The sequence below is a fragment of the Aquarana catesbeiana genome, linkage group LG01, assembly GCF_042186555.1.
Source record: "Aquarana catesbeiana isolate 2022-GZ linkage group LG01, ASM4218655v1, whole genome shotgun sequence".
Classification (NCBI taxonomy): domain Eukaryota; kingdom Metazoa; phylum Chordata; class Amphibia; order Anura; family Ranidae; genus Aquarana; species Aquarana catesbeiana.
The window spans coordinates 145,685,452-145,707,802 of NC_133324.1; the positions used below are offsets into that span (position 1 = coordinate 145,685,452).

The window sequence follows — 22,351 nt, forward strand, 5'->3', positions numbered from 1 at the left end:
TCAATCGACATCAAGGATGCTTTTTGCCATGTGCCGTTTTTCCCCGCTCACCAGAAATTTCTACACTTCGAGGTAGAAAATCTTAATTTCTTTCTCGGACACGGGACACAGCCTCAGTAATAACTGATGGGTTATATAGGTATCACTAGGTGATTGGACACTGGCACACCCTAACCAGGAAGTTTAACCCCCTATATAATCCCTCCCCTTGCAGGGATACCTCAGTTTTTACACCAGTGTCTTAGGGGATGGACGTGTAAAGATGTCCTGTGCTGAGCTCCAAAGTGATTATCCTATATCCTATACTGGGGCAAGCCAGGCAAACCGGATCCATTCCAAAGTGTCTTTCCTAGGCCGAATTGGATGGTACCCGGGCCTCGTGTCCGAAGAAACGAGGTTTTACCTGTAACGCTTCTCTTTTTAGAGAGCTGGACCCCGCATATCAGAAAATGGTTTTCTATCCTTATTTCTGGCCGGGTGCTTTACAGGCCAGAACTGTGGATCCCCCTATTCGTAGGGGGCCCCGGTCTCTGAAGGTTTTTTCAAACGGAGCCCACCGTGAGAGGCGAAGATTGGGTCTGTGTTACAGAACCCTGTGGCTGAATAAGGTAAGGGAGATTCCACAGAATTTTTTTAATTCTAGTAGGTTTCTCCTTTAAGGTAAATGCATGCTATGCCTATTGTCGCCACCGGGGGCTGCCAAGAGCACATACTTTCTCATGCTGATGTCGGCCTCAGTGTTTCCACGCTGCACAAGCTCCTCCGGCCGGCTCAGATGGGATGGGGGGCTCTCCTTAGGGATATCTCCCCCCAGACTAGGGGGAGGCCGCTGATGGGTTGTGAGGCGGTTATACACCGCAATTTCACTGCCGCCGCCTCCATTTTACCACGTGCAGGCCCCATCTCTACCGGCCTCTCTCCTTCCTCCCCCTCCCCCAGCCTTCCCTCCATGCTGATTCTGGAGGGTCGGCTCGCGCTGGAAGCACGCGGTTTTCGAAAAACGAAGGGGGGGGGGCGGTAGAGGGTGGAGCGGGGCATCAGCACAGTGTGCTCAGACGCCCACAGGGCCGGCTGCAGGCTATTAAAGGCACTCATTACAGGTGCACTAAGCCTTTTTGGAGGGACACAGAGCTGACAGATCGCATGTAAAGTGGGACACAGGCATTCTCCTAGGCAGCATTTACTAAGGTAACACCAGACTGGGCATTTGGTAGCAAGGCTTTTGCCAGACTACATCGCTCAGCAGTCAGTGTTCATTTTGTGATACCTACACCTTGTTGCTTTGCACTATGGGTAGAAGAGGTTCAAATACCCCAAGAACCAGAGACTCTAGGGGATCTCGTTCAGGTTCTGAGGACCCCCTTTCTGCAGCATCCTCCCCCCCTAAAGGGCCAGGGACGGCTAGCCAGGGAGAGCCGTTGGGGTCATGGGCTACACCTGCTTTTGGCGCTTCAGCTCCTGTATACATTACACAGGAGGTTTTTTCCTCAGCCATTAATGGTTTAAAGGAAAGATTAATGGCCGTGATTACATCTTCACTCAGTGGAAGAAAACGCACTAGGCCTTCCTCTGCTACCCAGGACCCTCAGGCTGAGGGAGCTGTGGGATAGAGGAGAGGAATCCCTTTCTGAGGATCGGGATGGGACGGATGATTCCTCTTCAGAGGAATCAGGTGGAGAGGGGCCCTCTGCAGCTTCTCAGGATGAGAAAGTCTTAGTGCAGATCCTTACTGGATTGGTCCGCTCCACATTTAAGTTGCCCATATCTGAATCAGTTAAAGAACCCTCTTCTTAGTTGGGGTCACTGAAACCTCCTCAAACAACACATGCTTTTCCAGTTCATAATTTACTTGAAAAGCTCCTTTTATTCTGAGTGGGATCACCCAGATAAACGTTTTTTTCAACCTGCAATAGCAGCGATTGGAGTCTGTCAATACTTAAGAGACCATGTTAAGCAGGTTATCAAAGTTTTTGCCTGAACAGCAGGCCCAGGGGTTGGCTAACCTTCCAGCGGCCTTATGTTTTGCCGTTGACACCATCAGGGATTCTATCATGCAAACCTCTCGTCTTTCACTGGGGTTGGTGCATATACGTAGAATACTATGGTTGAAAAATTGGTCAGCCGAAGCATCATGTAAGAAGCTGCTGGCTGCATTTCCATTTCGTGGTGCTAGGTTGTTTGGAGAAGACTTGGATAATTATATCAAGAGAATCTCTTGTGGGAAAAGCACTCTTACCTGTGAAGAAGAGTAAGCGTCCCTCTTTCAAACGGACTCTTTCCCCAGCGCCAGGGGCTTCAGCCTCTAGGCAGTCTCGACGGCCTCCTCCGTCTGGGTCAAGAGACAAGAGTCAACCTCAGGGACAAAATAAGTCCTGGGGGAGGAAGCCTACGAGGCAAAACGCTAAGACCTCTTTATGAAGGGGCGCCCCCCCCCGCTCGTTCGAGTGGGGGGAAGACTGCGACAGTTCTCAAGGCTCTGGCAGGAGGATTTCCAGGACAGATGGGTAATCTCCACGGTAACCTTAGGGTACAAGCTGGAGTTTCAAGAATTCCCCTCTCCTCGTTTCCTCAGATCAAGTGTCCCCAGAGATTCAGAGAAAAAGCAGTCGCTCCTTCTAGCGTTAGAGCGACTTTTGTCGCAGGAGGTCATTATGGTGGTTCCCGCGAAGGATCAGGGATTGGGTTTCTATTCCAAACTTTTTACGGTCCAAAAACCATGGTGATGTCAGACCCATTCTGGATTTAAGGGATCTCAACTGATTCCTAAGGATTCAGTCCTTCCACATGGAATCAATCCGGCAGTAGTCTCCACCCTGCATCGAGGAGGAGAATTTCTGGCATCGATAGACATCAGAGATGCATATCTGCATGTGCCCATTTTTCCTGCTCATCAGAAGTTTCTGCGCTTCGAGATAGGAGGGTGCCATTTCCAGTTTGTGGCTCTGCCTTTTGGGATAGCCACTGCACCTCGAGTGTTCACAAAGGTCTTGGCTCCTCCTCTGGCCAGATTAAGGGCTCAGGGTATAGCTGTAATAGCATACCTAGACGACCTGCTCTTGATAGACCGGTCGGTAGCCTCCTTGAACGGGAACTTGAGGACCACAGTCAAGTATCTGGAACACCTAGGTTGGATACTCAACCTAGAAAAATCTTTCCTAAAACCAGTAAGAAGACTGGAGTATTTGGGTCTGATCATAGATACAAGCCAGAAGAAAGTATTTCTACCTCAGGCAAAGATCTCTGCCTTAAGGGAGCTGATTCTGGCAGTCAGGACCAAGAGGGGTCCTTCTGTCTGCCTTTGTATGAGGCTGCTAGGAAGATGGTGTCTTCATTTGAAGCAGTTCCCTATGCTCAGTTTCATTCAAGACTGCTGCAACACAGTATTCTGTTGGCCTGGAACAAGAAGGTTCAGGCATTGGACTTTCCGATGCACCTGTCTCATGCGGTGCGTCCAGAGTCTCAGTTGGTGGCTAATACCCGAAAACCTGCAGAAGGGGAAATCCTTTCTACCGGTTACCTGGACGGTGGTAACAACAGATGCCAGTCTGTCGGGTTGGGGAGCAGTTCTGGAACAGTCTGCAGTTCAGGGGGTATGGTCCAAAACCGAGAGGACCTTACCCATCAACATTCTGGAGATCCGTGTGGTATATCTAGCCCTAAAGGCCTGGTCCATCAGGCTACAGGGTTGCCCGGTCAGGATCCAGTCCGACAATGCCACAGCAGTGGCTTATGTCAAGGGAGGCACCAGGAGCCGAGCTGCTCAAAAAGAGGTGAACCAGATCTTAGTCTGGGCAGAGAGGCATGTGCCATGCATATTGGCAGTTTTCATTCTGGGGATAGAGAACTGGCAGGCGGACTATTTAAGTCGCCAGCGGTTACTTCCAGGGGAATGGTCTCTGCATCCCGACGTCTTTTGGGCCATATACCAAAGATGGGGGGTTCCAGATGTAGATCTCTTTGCATCCCGATTCAACAAAGAGACAGATTTGTGGCAAGGACAAAAGATCCTCTTGCATGCGGGACGGATGCGTTGGTGATTCCGTGGCATCGGTTCTCACTGATTTATGCATTCCCGCCTATTCTGCTACTGCCACGACTCCTTTGCAGGATCAGGCAGGAAAGGAAGTCAGTACTTCTGTTGGCCCCCGCTTGGCCCAGAAGGACGTGGTATGCGGAAATAGTAAGGTTGACGGTGGGTTCCCCGTGGACACTACCGGTACGCCCAGACCTGTTATCTCAAGGTCCAGTGTTCCATCCTGCCTTACAAACGCTAAATTTTACGATTTGGCTATTGAGACCCACGTTCTGAAGAGTCATGGGCTTTCAGGTCCTGTGATATCTACCTTGATCAATGCAAGGAAGCCAGCTTCCACAATGATTTATCATAGAGTCTGGAAAGCTTATGTATCCTGGTGTGAATGCAGCCGTTGGCATCCCAGAAAATAATATATTGGTAGAATTCTTGATTTTCTACAATTGGGATTAGAGTTGAAGCTGGCCTTGAGTACCATCAAGGGCCAGGTCTCGGCCTTATCAGTATTATTTCAACGGCCACTTGCTTCGCATTCTTTGGTCCGAAACTTTATGCAGGGGGTGACGTGTCTTAATCCTCCGGTTAAGGCGCCCCTAAACCCCTGGGACTTGAACTTGGTTCTGTCTGTGTTACAGAAACAGCCTTTTGAACCAATACGTCAGATTCCTTTGGTCTTGTTGACAAGGAAGTTAATTTTTCTGGTAGCTATTTCTTCTGCTAGAAGAGTATCAGAATTAGCAGCTCTTTCCTGTAAAGAGCCTTATTTGATTGTACACAAGGATAGAGTGGTACTGTGCCCTCATCCTAGTTTTTTACCGAAGGTGGTTTCAGCATTTCATCTAAACCAAGACATTGTTCTGCCTTCCTTTTTTCCAGATCCCTGTTCTCCGGAAGAAAGATCACTACATTCTTTGGATGTAGTAAGAGCAGTCAAGGCCTATCTGGAAGCAACTGCTCAGATTCGCAAAATGGATGTTTTGTTTGTGCTGCCAGAGGGTCCCAGTAGAGGACAGGCAGCGTCAAAAGCTACCATTTCTAAATGGATTCGACAATTGATTATTCAAGCTTACGATTTGAAACAGAAGATTCCTCAGTTTCAGATCAGGGCACATTCCACAAGGGCTAATGGTGCTTCTTGGGCAGTGCATCACCGGGCCTCTATGGCTCAAATCTGCAAGGCCGCAACCTGGTCTTCAGTCCATACATTCACCAGATTCTATCAGGTGGATGTGAGAAGGCATGAGGATATCGCCTTTGGATGTAGTGTGCTGCAGGCAGCGGTACAGGGTCCTCAGGTCGGATTGCACCCTACTTGGTTGTGGTTCCCCCACCCCTCAGATAGCATTGCTCTGGGACATCCCATCAGTTATTACTGAGGCTCTCTGTCCCGTGATGTTCGAGAAAGAAAATAGGATTTTTTTTATAACAGCTTACCTGTAAAATCCTTTTCTTTCGATGGACATCACGGGACACAGAGGTCCCGCCCCTCTTCTAATACAGTATATTGCTTGGCTACAAAACTGAGGTATCCCTGCAAGGGGAGGGATTATATAGGGGGTTGAACTTCCTGGTTAGGGTGTGCCAGTGTCCAATCACCTAGTGATACCTATATAACCCATCAGTTATTACTGAGGCTCTGTGTCCTGTGATGTCCATCGAAAGAAAAGGATTTTACAGGTAAGCTGTTATAAAAAAATCCTATTTTTCAGTTTGTAGCTCTGCCTTTCAGTCTAGCTACTCCACCTCATGTTTACAAAGGTCCTGACTTCTCCTTTAGCCAGGATAAGGGCTCAAGGTATAAGAATACTAGCGTATATAGATCAATTCGGTAGCCCGCTTAATCCAAACTTTGGTCACCACAGTCAGCTACCTGGAATACCTAGGTTGGATTCTCAACCTAGAGAAATCCTCCTTAAATCCATCAAGCAGATTGCAGTACTTGGAGCTGATCATTGATACAGCTCCGAAGAGGATATTTTTTTCCCTCAGGAAAGGATCAGTTCCATAAGGGAACTGATTAAGTTACTCAAGTCAAAGAAGAATCCTTGTATTCGGCTTTGCATGAATTTGTTGGGAAAGATGGTGGCTTCTTTCAAGGCCGTTCCTTATACGCGGTTTCATTTAAGACTGCTGCAAAACAGTATCCTGTCAACTGGGAACAAGAAGGCCCAAGCTCTGGGCTTCCCAATGCGTTTATCCCTCAATGTGCGTCAGAGCCCCAATTGGTGGTTGATATCCAAGAATCTTCAAAAAGAGAAATCCTTTCTACCAGTTACCTGGAAGGTGGTAACAGCGCCAGCCTTCTGGGCTTAGGAGCAGTCCTGGAAGAAGCATCTGTCCAAAGGAAATGGTCCAAATCAGAGATGACCTTGTCCATCATTATTCTAGAGATTTGGGCAATACGCCTGGTCCTCGAGGCCTGGACACTCAAACTACGGAATTGTCCTCTCAGGTTCCAATCCAAACAGCTGTGGCTTTTATCATTCTTCAAGGGGGCACGAGAAGTCGTGCGGCCCAGAAAGAGGTGAATCATATTTTATCTTGGGCAGAAAACAACATTCCTTGCCTATTAGCAATTTTCATTCCAGGAATAGTGAATTGGCAGGCGGACTACTTGAGTCGCCAATAATTGTTCCCGGGAGAATGGTCCCTTCACCCCGACATGTTTCTGTTGATATACCAGAAGATGGGGAGTTCCGGATGTGGAACTTTGTGTCAAGGACAAGGGATCCGATGGCATACGAAACGGATGCCTTGATTTTTTCAGTGGGATCAGTTTTTTACTGATCTATGCATTCCCTCCTGTTCTGCTGCTTCCATGCCTTCTTCGCAGGATCAAGCAAGAAGGGAAGGAAGTGATTCTAGTGGCCCCAGTGTGGCCCAAAAGATCTTGGTTTGCCGAGATCGTAAAGATGGCGGTGGGGGACCCCTGGTCCTTACCACTATGGCCAGACCTCTCGTGAGGTCCGGTATTCCATCCTACCTTTCAAATGCTAAAATTAGCGGTTTGGCTATTGAGACCCACATTCTGAAAGATCGTGGGCGGCTAGCTTCAGTAGTTCTACTTTCGTTAAATGCTAGGAAACCAGCCTCCAGAGTCAAGAATCTGGATGGCATATGTCTCCTGGTGTAAATCCAGGGGTTGGCACCCCAGGAAATATGTCATAGGTAGGATCCTTGAATTCCTACAGATAGGATTAGAAATGAAGGTGGCCTAGAGTACTATTGATGGCCAGATGTCGGCCTTATTGGTCTTTCTTTTCATCAACCACTTGATTCCCTCTCTCTGGTTCGTAACTTTATTCATGGGGTAACGCTGATTATTCCTCCAGTTTGGTCACTCCTGAACCTTGGGACTTAATTTTAGTCCTGTTGGCTTATAGAAGCAGCTTTTTTTTTTGGAGCCAGTACGAGATAGTCCCTTGGTCCTCTTGAGGGGGGGAAAAATTATTTTCTTGGTTGCCATATCTTCTGCAAGAAGAGTATTAGAGTTGGCTGCTCTTTCTTGTAAGGAGCCATATTGGTTGTTCATAAGAATGAGGCTGTATTGCGACCTTATCCTGAATTCTTACCGAAGGTAGTATCAGGTTTCATTTAAACCAGGATATTGTTCTGCCTTCATTTTTTTATTTTATTTATTTCAGGTACTTATATAGAGCCGTCAATTTACGCAGCGCTTTACATATACATTGTACATTCACATCAGTCCCTACCCTCAAGGGGCTTACAATCTAAGGTCCCTAACTCACATTCATACATACTAGGGACAATTTAGACAGGATCCAATTAACCTACCAGCATGTCTTTGGAGTGTGGGAGGAAACCGGAGTACCCGGAGGAAACCCACGCAGACACAGGGAGAACATGCAAACTCCAGGCAGGTAGTGTCGTGGTTGGGATTCGAACCAGTGACCCTTCTTACTGCTAGGCGAGAGTGCTACCACTGCACCACTGTGCCGCCCGTACAGAACTTTGTTTCTGTGGAAGAAAGGTCACTACATTTTCTTGACGTGGTGAGACGGTCAAGGTCTATTGAAAGTGAGCGCTCAGATTCGTAAACAAATGTTTTGTTTGTGTTGCCACATGGTCCTAAAGGAGGACAGGCAGCATCGAAATCTACTATTTCTAAATGGATTCGTCAAGTGATTGTCCAAACTTATGGTTTAAAGAAGAAAATTCCTCCTTTTCATATTAAAGCGCACTACACCAGGGCTGTTAGTGCTTTTTGGGCAGTGCATCACCAAGCCTCCATGGCTCAGATCTGCAAGGCCGCAACTTGGTCTTCAGTCCATACATTTACCAGATTCTATCAAGTAGATGTAAAAGGCATAAGGACATCGCCTTTGGGCGCAGTGTACTGCAGGTTACAGTATAAGTCCTCTAGTCTCTTGGTGCCCTACTTTTGTTGTGTCTCCCTCCCTTCAGTTGGCATTGCTATGGGACATCCCACATAGTAACCACTATGGCTCTGTATCCCTTGATGTACGATAAGAAAATAGGATTTTTATAACAGCTTACCTGTAAAATCCTTTTCTTTGAAGTACATCAGGGGACACAGAGGTCCCTCCCTTCTTGGTATACACGTGTATTGCTTTGCTACAAAACTGAGGTACTCCCACCAGTGGGAGGGGTTATATAGGGAGTGCACTTTTTAATTTAGGGTGTGCCAGTGTCCATCACTTGAAGGTTGCCTATAACCTACATAATAACTACTATGGCTCTGTGTCCCGTGATGTACTTCAAAGAAAAGGATTTTACAAGTAAGCTGTTATAAAAATCCTATTATATATTAGAGTTCGACCGATATATCAGCCGATATTTGGCGTTTTTTAAATAATCGGCATTGGCCGATTGTGTTGATAAAAAAGGCCGATTATAACTTCAGTGCGACTTGCAAATGACTTCTGTAATAGAAGTCAATGCAAGTTGCCTGAAGTCTTCTGTGGAGTGACTTCTCTCCTCTCTGGGCAGCCTGCCAAGTTTGATAAAAGAAGCTAAAAAGATACAATGTTTCTACTTATCAATGAACTGAACTCCATGTGTAGGAGTTCTCAGTTTAACCATTTTAAAGACTAAATCTTTTCTGACACTTGTTGCTTACAAGTAAAAATCCTGTATTTTCTGCTAGAAATTCACTTAGAACCCCCAAACATTTTATTTATATATATATATGTGTGTGTGTATATGTATATGTATATGTGTATATATATATATATATATATATATATATATATATATATATATATATATATATATATATTTATATTTTTATTTTTAGCAGAGACCCTAGGGAATAAAATAGCGGTTGTTGCAATATTTTATGTCATGCGGTATTTGAGCACTACATACACATACACTAATGAATTAAAAAAAAAAAAAAACTAAGCAGTAAAGTTAGCCCATTTTTTTTCGTCCAAAAGTTTTGATTACCTGTTTTTGTGTATTTAAGATATAGTTTTTCTTTTTGTTTTTTTTTGTTTTTTTTTTTAATCTAAATTATACATACAAGTGAACTGATTTGTTTTGTTTAATAAATGTTTAACCACTTGACGACCGCCTCACGCCGATGTACGTCGGCAAAGTGGCACGGACAGGCAAAATCACGTACAGGGTACGTGATTTGCCTTCCGCGGGTGGGGGGTCCGATCGGACCCCCCCCCCGGTGCCTGAGGCGGTCGTCTTTTGTCCAGCGGCGATCGGTGATGAGGGGGAGACCATCCGTTCGTGGCCCCCCCCTCGCGATCGCCGCCGGCCAATGAAAACACTCCTTTGCTGCTGTATGCTAAACAGCAGCAAAGGAAGTGATGTCATCTCCCCTCGGGTCGGTATTTTCCGTTCCGGCCCGAGGAGAGAAGACATCTATGTGAGTGCACAACACACACACACACAGTAGAACATGCCAGGCACACAAAACACTCCGATCCCCCCCCCGATCGCCCCCCGATCCCCCCCCAATCACCCCCCCCCCCCCCTGTCACAAACTGACACCAGCAGTTTTTTGTTTTTTTTTTTTTTTCTGATTACTGCATAGTGTCAGTTTGTGACAGTTACAGTGTTGGGACAGTTAGTATTACCCCCCTTTAGGTCTAGGGTACCCCCCTAACCCCCCCTAATAAAGTTTTAACCCCTTGATCACCCCCTGTCATCAGTGTTGCTAAGCGATCATTTTTCTGATCGCTGTATTAGTGTCGCTGGTGACGCTAGTTAGTGAGGTAAATATTTAGGTTCGCCGTCAGCGTTTTATAGAGACAGGGACCCCCATATACTACCGAATAAATGTTTTAACCCCTTGATTGCCCCTTAGTTAACCCTTTCACCACTGATCACCGTATAACCGTTACGGATGACGCTGGTTATTTCGTTTATTTTTTATAGTGTCAGGGCACCCGCCGTTTATTACCAAATAAAGGTTTAGCCCCCTGATCGCCCGGCGGTGATATGCGTCGCCCCAGGCAGCGTCAGATTAGCGCCAGTACCGCTAACACCCACGCATGCAGCATACGCCTCCCTTAGTGGTATAGTATCTGTACGGATCAATATCTGATCCGATCAGATCTATACTAGCGTCCCCAGCAGTTTAGGGTTCCCAAAAACGCAGTGTTAGCGGGATCAGCCCAGATACCTACTAGCACCTGCGTTTTGTGCCTCCGCCCAGCCCACCTAAGTGCAGTATCGATCGATCACTGTCACTTACAAAACACTAAACGCATAACTGCAGCGTTCACAGAGTCAGGCCTGATCCCTGCGATCGCTAACAGTTTTTTTGGTAGCATTTTGGTGAACTGGCAAGCACCAGCCCCAGGCGTCAGGTTAGCGCCAGTACCGCTAACACCCACGCACGCAGCATACGCCTCCCTTAGTGGTATAGTATCTGATCGCATCAATATCTGATCCGATCAGATCTATACTAGCGTCCCCAGCAGTTTAGGGTTCCCAAAAACGCAGTGTTAGCGGAATCAGCCCAGATACCTGCTAGCACCTGCGTTTTGCCCCTCCGCCCGGCCCAGCCCAGCCCACCCAAGTGCAGTATCGATCGATCACTGACACTTACAAAACACTAAACGCATAACTGCAGCGTTCGCAGAGTCAGGCCTGATCCCTGCGATCGCTAACAGTTTTTTTTGTAGCGTTTTGGTGAACTGGCAAGCACCAGCCCCAGGCAGCGTCAGATTAGCGCCAGTACCGCTAACACCCACGCACGCACCGTACACCTCCCTTAGTGGTATAGTATCTGATCGGATCAATATCTGATCCGATCAGATCTATACTAGCGTCACCAGCAGTTTAGGGTTCCCAAAAACGCAGTGTTAGCGGGATCAGCCCAGATACCTGCTAGCACCTGCGTTTTGCCCCTCCGCCCGGCCCGGCCCAGCCCACCCAAGTGCAGTATCGATCGATCACTGACACTTACAAAACACTAAACGCATAACTGCAGCGTTCGCAGAGTCAGGCCTGATCCCTGCGATCGCTAACGTTTTTTGGTAGCGTTTTGGTGAACTGGCAAGCGCCAGCGGCCTAGTACACCCCGGTCGTAGTCAAACCAGCACTGCAGTAACACTTGGTGACGTGGCGAGTCCCATCAGTGCAGTTCAAGCTGGTGAGGTGGCAAGCACAAATAGTGTCCCACTGCCACCAAGAAGACAAACACAGGCCCATCGTGCCCATAATGCCCTTCCTGCTGCATTCGCCAATCCTAATTGGGAACCCACCGCTTCTGCAGCGCCCGTACTTCCCCCATTCACATCCCCAACCAAATGCAGTCGGCTGCATGAGAGGCATTTTTATGTCCTCCCGAGTACCCCTACCCAACGAACCCCCCCAAAAAAGATGTCGTGTCTGCAGCAAACGCGGATATAGGCGTGACACCCGCTATTATTGTCCCTCCTGTCCTGACAATCCTGGTCTTTGCATTGGTGAATGTTTTGAACGCTACCATTCACTAGTTGAGTATTAGCGTAGGGTACAGCATTGCACAGACTAGGCACACTTTCACAGGGTCTCCCAAGATGCCATCGCATTTTGAGAGACCCGAACCTGGAACCGGTTACAGTTATAAAAGTTAGTTACAAAAAAAGTGTAAAAAAAAAAAAAAATATGAAATAAAAAAAAATAGTTGTTGTTTTATTGTTCTCTCTCTCTCTCTCTATTCTCTCTCTCTATTGTTCTGCTCTTTTTTACTGTATTCTATTCTGCAATGTTTTATTGTTATTGTTATTGTTATTATGTTTTATCATGTTTGTTTTTCAGGTGTGTAATTATTTACACTTTACTGTGCTTTATTGTTAACCATTGTTAACCATTTTTTTGTCTTCAGGTACGCCATTCACGACTTTGAGTGGTTATACCAGAATGATGCCTGCAGGTTTAGGTATCATCTTGGTATCATTCTTTTCAGCCAGCGGTCGGCTTTCATGTAAAAGCAATCCTAGCGGCTAATTAGCCTCTAGACTGCTTTTACAAGCCGTGGGAGGGAATGCCCCCCCCCCCCACCGTCTTCCGTGTTTTTCTCTGGCTCTCCTGTCTCAACAGGGAACCTGAGAATGCAGCCGGTGATTCAGCCAGCTGACCATAGAGCTGATCAGAGACCAGAGTGGCTCCAAACATCTCTATGGCCTAAGAAACCGGAAGCTACGAGTATTTCATGACTTAGATTTCGCCGGATGTAAATAGCGCCATTGGGAAATTGGGGAAGCATTTTATCACACCGATCTTGGTGTGGTCAGATGCTTTGAGGGCAGAGGAGAGATCTAGGGTCTAATAGACCACAATTTTTTCAAAAAAGAGTACCTGTCACTACCTATTGCTATCATAGGGGATATTTACATTCCCCGAGATAACAATAAAAATGATTAAAAAAAAAAATATGAAAGGAACAGTTTAAAAGTAAGATTAAAAAAGCAAAAAAATAATAAAGAAAAAAAAAAAAAAAAAAAAAAACACCCCTGTCGCCCCCTGCTCTCGCGCTAAGGCGAACGCAAGCGGCGGTCTGTCGTCAAACATAAACAGCAATTGCACCATGCATGTGAGGTATCACCGCGAAGGCCAGATCGAGTGCAGTAATTTTTCCAGTAGACCTCCTCTGTAAATCTAAAGTGGTAACCTGTAAAGGCTTTTGAAGGCTTTTAAACATGTATTTATTTTGTTGCCACTGCACGTTTGTGCGCAATTTTAAAGCATGTCATGTTTGGTATCCATGTACTCGGCCTAAGATCATCTTTTTTTATTTCATCAAACATTTGGGCAATATAGCGTGTTTTAGTGCATTAAAATTTAAAAAAGTGTGTTTTTTCCCCAAAAAATGCGTTTGAAAAATCGCTGCGCAATTACTGTGTGAAAAAAAAAAATGAAACACCCACCATTTTAATCTGTAGGGCATTTGCTTTAAAAAAATATATAATGTTTGGGGGTTCAAAGTAATTTTTTTGCAAAAAAAAAAAACTTTTTCATGTAAACAATAAGTGTCAGAAAGGGCTTTGTCTTCAAGTGGTTAGAAGAGTGGGTGATGTGTGACATAAGCTTCTAAATGTTGTGCATAAAATGCCAGGACAGTTCAAAACCCCCCCAAATGACCCCATTTTGGAAAGTAGACACCCCAAGCTATTTGCTGAGAGGCATGTCGAGTCCATGGAATATTTTATATTGCGACACAAGTTGCAGGAAAGAGACAAATTTTTTTTTTTTTTTTTTTTTTTTTTGCACAAAGTTGTCACTAAATGATATATTGCTCAAACATGCCATGGAAATATGTGAAATTACACCCCAAAATACATTCTGCTGCTTCTCCTGAGTACGGGGATACCACATGTGTGAGACTTTTTGGGAGCCTAGCCGCGTACGGGACCCCGAAAACCAACCACCGCCTTCAGGCTTTCTAAGGGCGTGAATTTTTGATTTCACTCTTCACTGCCTATCACAGTTTCGGAGGCCATGGAATGCCCAGGTGGCACAAAACCCCCCCAAATGACCCCATTTTGGAAAGTAGACACCCCAAGCTATTTGCTGAGAGGTATAGTGAGTATTTTGCAGACCTCACTTTTTGTCACAAAGTTTTGAAAATTGAAAAAAGAAAAAAAAAAAATGTTTTTTCTTGTCTTTCTTCATTTTCAAAAACAAATGAGAGCTGCAAAATACTCACCATGCCTTTCAGCAAATAGCTTGGGGTGTCTACTTTCCAAAATGGGGTCATTTGGGGGGGTTTTGTGCCACCTGGGCATTCCATGGCCTCCGAAACTGTGATAGGCAGTAAAGAGTGAAATCAAAAATTTTCACCCTTAGAAATCCTGAAGGCAGTGATTGGTTTTCGGGGTCCAGTACGCGGCTAGGCTCCCAAAAAGTCCCACACATGTGGTATCCCCATACTCAGGAGAAGCAGCTAAATGTATTTTGGGGTGCAATTCCACATATGCCCATGGCCTGTGTGAGCAATATATCATTTAGTGACAACTTTATGAAAAAAAAAAAAAAAAAAGTGTCACTTTCCCGCAACTTGTGTCAAAATATAAAATATTCCATGGACTCAATATGCCTCTCAGCAAATAGCTTGGGGTGTCTACTTTCCAAAATGGGGTCATTTTGGGGGGTTTTGTGCCACCTGGGCATTCCATGGCCTCCGAAACTGTGATAGGCAGTGAAGAGTGAAAGCAAAAATTTACACCCTTAGAAATCCTGAAGGCGGTGATTGGTTTTCGGGGCCCCGTACGCGGCTAGGCTCCCAAAAAGTCCCACACATGTGGTATCCCCATACTCAGGAGAAGCAGCTAAATGTATTTTGGGGTGCAATTCCACATAGGCCCATGGCCTGTGTGAGCAATATATCATTTAGTGACGACTTGTTGTAAATATTTTTTTTTTTTTTTTTTTTTGTCATTTTTCAATCACTTGGGACAAAAAAAATAAATATTCAATGGGTTCAACATGCCTCTCAGCAATTTCCTTGGGGTGTCTACTTTCCAAAATGGGGTCATTTGGGGGGGTTTTGTACTGCCCTGCCATTTTAGCACCTCAAGAAATGACATAGGCAGTCATAAACTAAAAGCTGTGTAAATTCCAGAAAATGTACCCTAGTTTGTAGACGCTATAACTTTTGCGCAAACCAATAAATATACGCTTATTGACATTTTTTTTACCAAAGACATGTGGCCGAATACATTTTGGCCTAAATGTATGACTAAAATTTAGTTTATTGGATTTTTTTTATAACAAAAAGTAGAAAATATCATTTTTTTTCAAAATTTTCGGTCTTTTTCCGTTTATAGCGCAAAAAATAAAAACCGCAGAGGTGATCAAATACCATCAAAAGAAAGCTCTATTTGTGGGAAGAAAAGGACGCAAATTTCGTTTGGGTACAGCATTGCATGACCGCGCAATTAGCAGTTAAAGCGACGCAGTGCCAAATTGGAAAAAGACCTCTGGTCCTTAGGCAGCATAATGGTCCGGGGCTCAAGTGGTTAAATGTAAAAAAATGTTCTGTATCACTTATTACTTAAGGCTGCTTTCACACTGGAGCGGGCAGGCGTTAACGGTAAAACACTGCTAGTTTTAGCGGCGCTTTACCGTCATTTTAGCTGCGCTATTCGGCTGCTGGTGGGGCGCTTATAACCCAGCTAGCGGCCGAGGAAGGGGTTAAATGCGCCCGTGAAGCGCCACTGCCGAAGCGCTTTGCAGGTGCTTCGGCAGCGGTGCGCATATAAAAAAAAAAAAAAAACGGCATCATATATCGGCCACCGTGATTTCTAAATATCAGCATCGGCAAGAGAAAAACCCATATCGGTCGACCTCTAATATATATCCACACCATAGTTTGAAGACTAACTTTCACACACTAAATTACAGTTGAACCCCGCAAAGCCGTGGTTCAGAGTTTGCGGCCTCAGTCGTTCGCAGATTTTTTTTTTTTTTTTTTCTCCCCCTCCGGCAGATGCAGTCCAGCATTTCCACATCATAACAGTTTACCGCTTGTGGCTATCTCGAGTGTTTCGCTGAGTGTTCTGGTGTTTTTCATTTTGTTCTTCTTAAAGCCCCAAGATGCTGCACAAACGCCCTGCACCTTCTTAGGCTTCTGGCAATGAACCTAAGCGCCAGAAGTTTAAAAATAGTTTTTTTTTTTTTTCTTTACTACGTGCAAAATTTGCGGTTATTCACAATTCGCGGGTGCTCTACGAACGTAACCCCTGCAAATTTTGGGGGTTGACTATATATACACTGATTTGGGTTATTTTTTACCAAACAAATGTAACAGAATACATTTTGGCCTAAATTTATGGAAAAAGATAATTTGTTTACAACATTTTATAACAGAAACAAGGAAAAACATGTTTCTTTTCAAACTTTTCTGTATTTGTTTTTCATTTATATTGCTAAATAAATCAGTGGTTATTAAATAACACCAAAAGAAAGCTCTCGGTTTCGAACAATGATAAAAATGTTTGTACAGCTGAGTAATTATCATTCAAAGTGTGACAGCACTAGCTGAAAAATGGCCTGGGCAGGTAGGGAGTGAATGTGTTTGGTATTAATGTGGTTCATTTTAAGCTTATATAGCCCTTACAAAGAGTGAAATTGCTGGGACACAAGATCTTCATGCTGACATGTAGCAATCTGTCAGAGCATGCTGTAAAAAGGACAGACACTACAGTTGGATTAATAAGGGTCTTCTCCATTTTTGAAATAACCGCCTACAGTTAGTTTGCCTGAAATTGGGTCTTTTGAATGTGTTTATTAACCACTTGCCGACTGCACTATTATCAGTGCAGCCCCATGCCAGTGCCAATCAGTGTCCATCTATGCAGCATATCGGTGTCGCCTCATCAGTGCCCATGTATATTAATTGGTTTGTGTTAAAGTATCATTTCTTGAGGCCCTTAAAATGTCAAAGTACAAATGACCCCTTTTTGGAAAGTAGATAGTCTGAGGTATTCAGCAAAAAGCATGGCGAGTTTTTTTGAAGTTGCAATTTTTGGTAAAATGATGTACAGTGTCATCATACAACTGGTGTGGCTATGATTCGGATACTGACTGGTGACAGTATATTTAAAAAAAAAAAAATACAATTTTATGTAATTTTTTAAAATGTTAAATTATTATTTTTTTTTTAACACTGCATTACTTTGGGGGGGAATTTTCTTCTTTCAAAGCTGTAAGACCCCTTTCACACTTGGGCGGCGGGTCCGTTAGCAGTAAAGTGCTGCTAGTATTAGCAGCACTTTACCGCTGTTATAGCGGCGCTTTTTGGCCGGTAGCAGGACACTTTTAACCCCTGCTAACAGCTGAAGAAAATAGTTCCCGTTTTGCGGCACTGCCGAAGCGCTTTGCATTCGATTTGGCAGCGCTGCCCATTCATTTCCATGGGCAGGGGCGGTGGAAGAGCGCTGTATACACCGTTCCTCCGCCACGCTAAAGATGCTGCTTGCATGACTTTTTTTTTTCCCCCCTCCTGCAAGCGCTCCGCCCCAATGTGAAAGCACTCAGGCTTTCACACTGGGGTGGCTTGAGAGGCGCTAAAATGCCTGAAAAGCGGCTTCAGTGTGAAAGGGGTCTTATGAATGAAATCCTGCTTTGTTGACATTGTGATCCCCTGATTGCTGCAATCCATTGTGTCCATTGGAAACGGCGGTTGTGGTAGTGGCGTGCTACGCACCCCTTATCCAGAACAGGCTAAATGACGTGACATGTACGTGGTCCAGTCTGCCCGTGTCAGCCGCCCGCCGTAAATAATGTACTGTGAGCGGTCAGCAAGTCATTAAAGGGGAACACAGAATTTACATAAACTCACTCTCAGCTAAAGTATGTTTTTATGCCTACCCCTTCCAGGAGGATGGAAGGGCGGGACACCCAGCTTTTTCCTATTTCTGTAGACTTGACTGGTGTCAGTCATCGGTTGCACTGGCTGTCCCTTTCAGATGCCCCAGGGAATGATGTGGTCACTCATGGTAAATGTAGGTTTCTGAGGGAGTTTTATCGATAAGGAGTGGGGTTGAAAGAGAAGGCAGAGCAAGGACCTCTCCAATAGGGTCCTGCCTCTTTCACAAAAATAAAGGGACTATTACGGTACCAAAAGAAAAGAACTTTGTATAAAAAATATATAAATTTATTTCAAAATTGATAATAAAAAAGTCCTACAGGGGACATATATTGTACATAGTCATGATTACACATACACAAACAATGATAATTATTTGCAGCATTGTTGACACTAAATTGATATAGCTAATGCCCACACAGATACATGGACAGAGGTTCTATAGTGTGATACTTGCAGACGTAACCTCTACGGTTTCGCGGTCACAGCCGCTTCTTCAGGAGGCGTCTGATAGCATGTGGTCTATGAAGATGAGAAACAATACAGTATCAACATGACAAGCAAAGTACATAAGTAGTTGTCACAGAGTACATGAGTAAAATTGGAGAACATAACTAGGATTTGACATTTGAAATTGCACTCACCAAACTATACCCCTGCAGGTTCTCTGGAGCGATGTTGTGAGACGCCCTCAGAGAGGCGTTCCCCCGGGGGCGGGCCAGGGAGGCAGATTGGGGTAATACTATTATAAAGAAATTTTTCAATGGGATGAGATTATTAAAAATTGAAATGGTGTGTTCTATTTAAAAATCACCCGGACGTGTCAAGATTAGAGCAGAAAAGAATAGAGAAAAAGGGGGGGGGGGGGGAGAGGAGGGAAAAAGGGGAGGAAAAGGAAAAAGAAAAGGAGTAGGGGTAAGGTCAAGGGGATTAGAACAGAGTGGGGGGTGAGGAGGGGGGGAAAAAAGGACAGAAAGAGGGGGGGGGGAAGGGGGAGGGAAAAAGGGAGAGGGAAGGAAAGGGGAGGAAGGGGGGTTGGAAGGAGGAGGGAAGAGAAGGGGAAGAGGGGGGGGGGGGGAGGGAAGGGGGAGAGAGAAGGGGGGAAAGAAAGAAGGAGGGGGGGAGGGGAAAGGAAGGTGGGGGAAAGGGGAGGAGAAGAGAAGAAAAAAAGGAGGAAAAAGGAGTGAAATGAGACAAATATCCCAATGTACCTGATAAGGAGATTAAGAAGCACACAGCACTAACAAAAGAGAGATTAATGGTGGTAAGGGAATTTTTACCTATAATTTATTTTTGCTGTAATTAGAACCCAGACTAGGAAGCTGTTGATACCCAGGGTGACATGACTAATACAGTCAATGGTCAAGGCGCCACACCGTTCCTTTGCATGGAGTCACTGTGAGGAATGTAGGTACAACAAGAAAGGTATTGTGATTGATGTGAGAAATAAAAAGACAAGTTGCAAGGTATTTTGTGCCAGGCAGGAGGGGGAAGAATACCCTACAGGAGTGATGGGCATCCCCGTCCTGCATGGAAGATACAGCATGAGTACTCACAGAAGCTCCGGATGGCGTCAGTACAGTGCTGGGTGTCCATCTGAGACGGTAAACAGCTGAGTCTGGGCATCTTAAATGCCTCCAACCCGGAAGTTCAACGGCGACATGACCGCCGCGATTACTTCCGGGTCCGGTCCTCCACTGTTGCGCAGGCGCGGGAGGATCGCCCGACGCAGGCGCACAGCTCAAAGATGATCAGTGCCGAAGCACTGATCAGAACGAAGCAGCAGCTGGGCTTTAACATAGCCCCGCCCACCGCCGGAGGAGCGCAAGCCCGCCACGGGGGGAGAATTAACTCCTCACATCCCCCAGAGCAGAGTGGCCAGTGCAATTTTGATAGCAACTCAAGTACAAATAATGTTAGTGAGGAGTAAACTGAGGGAGGGGAGCGATACAATGTCTCCAACGGCGGGAGTTTTATCGATGTTTTTATTCCATCAGGTGAGAGTTTTTTGCCCAGTTTTTCTGCAACACCGATAATGAGGTGGTGAGTTTCGAGAGTCCTGTTTATGTACTCATACTGCTAGCATTAAAGTGTTACTATACCCACAACAATAAAATCAGTCTGTGTATGCAGCATAGCATGTTTGTTATACGCACTGTGGAACTTAAGGGGTTAATCCTCTACATTGTGTAAAAAGGCTGTTTTATCCTGTATGCATAGATCCTCCCCCTCCTGCACGGTCTATCTTGGGAAGGCCAGCTAATACAGGCAGGGTAGCCGACCTGCACATGCTCAGTTGTGTTTTTTATGCTGGAGAGAACATTAACTTGTTCTCAGAGCTAGGCAGGTCACATGATATTGACATCACACAAGCGGGCGTGTATACAGGCTAAGGCTGGGAGATTTTCTAAAGAAAAAAAATCTGCGATTCTCTTAAAACTTGTTTCACCATTCGAATCGAGTTTTTTTTTTTTCTTTGGACACCGCGCTGGTCCTGAGGAGCTGCGGGCAGGAGTTTTTAGGCGAGGCCGCGGCTTTGGCCTAGTCTGCGGTGTCCGGCCTCGCAGACTAGGCCGAAACCGTGACCTCGCCTAAAAACTCCTGCCTGCAGCTCCTCAGGACCGGTGCGGTAAAAAAAAAAAATCGATTTGCTTAAATTTTGAATCGATTTGACCTCTCAACTCGATTCAAGATTTAAATCGATTTTTTTTTTCCCCAGCCCTAATACAGGCTGTAGTGGAAATCTCCTCCTACCTGAACTCTCAGCACTGGAGGAACTGTGCAGTTTATCATGTAACCGTGGTATACAGATCATTCAAAAAGGTATATAGTGGCAGTATTTTTAATTTAAAAAGATTTATAAGTTGTAGGCACTGTGGGGGGGGGGGGGGGGGGGGGGGGCAGATGAACTATTTTCATATTACTGGGTTTAGTAACCCTTCATTTATACATCAATAAATGTATATTTAAATAGAGATACATTCATTTTGTATGTTTTATATCTACATGGAGTTCAGCTTTAAGAGAATCAGGCCTTAAAGAAATGTAGCTTTGAATAATGTATCCCTTATAATAATTATTGTATATGATCACATCAAACCTTTTCAAAACCTTGGTTGTACCACAATGATCAGTAAGAAATAAACTTGTGCCACGTTCAAGACAACATGTGATATCTGATTGTACAATCTACCAACAGTTATATAGTGCATTGACTTACCTGATTTGAAACACATTAATGGATTGTAGGCAGGTTCTTACGTTATGTATTTTTGGTAAATTATAAAAGAGTTTGTACAACCAAATCTAACCAATAATTAAACTCTTATCAAAAAGAAAAGTCGTATTGCAGTATATGATTCTTGGTTTAATACAGTAAATTTTAAGACCTGTTTTTAACTGAATGTATTTTTTATTTTTTTGTTACATAGCCCAGATGACAGTTGGCAGATGGACAAGCGGAATGAGTGCAGATCATGAAGACGTTCCTGTTATTCCTAAAGCCCAAAAAGTTCCCACAAAGACTCCCAAAATAGTCAAGTTCTGACAGTTCATCCGTTTTGGAGAAAAACAAAACCTTATACCCAACTGGACTGTTGAGTAAAACACAGGAATTTGTATATCATAAGACAATGATTAGGTGGCTGTAGGGTCTATTCACACTCGTTTGTCTAACAATCCAATGATAAAAACATGAAGGCCCCTTTCACATGAGGCGGACTCCGGCTGGGATCCGCTTGCTCAGTAGGGAAATTGTTCGCTGATCCCCTGCAGGCGGATGACAGGTCTTTGTCCACTCCACTTATGCAGAAAAGAGACACAGCCTGCTCTCTATGGGCAGTCGAATGTATATGGACCTACTATCCATTTACACCTGACTGCCATCCAATCCGGCCAGATGGAGGGGAATGGATTCTCCTTCGGTTAGTTTTTGCTGGATCCGAGGTAGCTGGGTGTAAATGGACACAAGTCTGTTCCCCAAGGAATTCCCTTAATTTACAGTGATTTCATCACACTTCCTGTTTGGCTATGGGACAGGAAGTGAAGGGAAATCTCTGCAATGGGAAACAGATGGTGAAAAAAAAATCTGACACATGTTTTTTTTCTTTTCGATGTATATTTCTTTTCACAATTCACGGATGCTCTATGAACGTAACCCCGCAAATTTCGGGGCTCGACTATATATACACTGATTTGGGTTATTTTTACCAAAGAAATGCAGCAGAATACATGTTGGCCTAAATTTATGGAAAAAGATTATTTGTTTACAACGTTTTATAACAGAAACAAGGAAAAACATTTTTCTTTTTCAAACTTCTGTATTTTTTTTCATTTATATTGCTAAATAGATAAACCAGTGGTTATTAATTAACACCAAAAGAAAGCACTCGGTCTCAAAAAATGATAAAAATGTTTGTACAGTGTTGCATGGCTGAGTCATTATCGATCAAAGTGTGACAGCACTAGCTGAAAAATGGCCTGGGCAGGTAGGGGGTGAAAGTGTGTGGTATTACGTAGTT

The 22,351-nt window shown here is 44.7% G+C and overlaps 1 protein-coding gene across 1 annotated transcript in view; it reads left to right on the plus strand.

The window, feature by feature from the left end:
* Window positions 1-21,931, plus strand: part of ZCCHC9 (zinc finger CCHC-type containing 9) — a 37,053-nt gene extending 15,122 nt beyond the window's left edge. The window contains exon 5 of the mRNA XM_073624440.1: window positions 21,263-21,931. Within this exon, the coding sequence (XP_073480541.1) occupies window positions 21,263-21,378 (116 nt within the window). The 3' untranslated portion in view covers window positions 21,379-21,931. The remainder of the gene's footprint in view (window positions 1-21,262) is intronic.
* The last annotated feature ends 420 nt before the right edge of the window (window positions 21,932-22,351 follow it).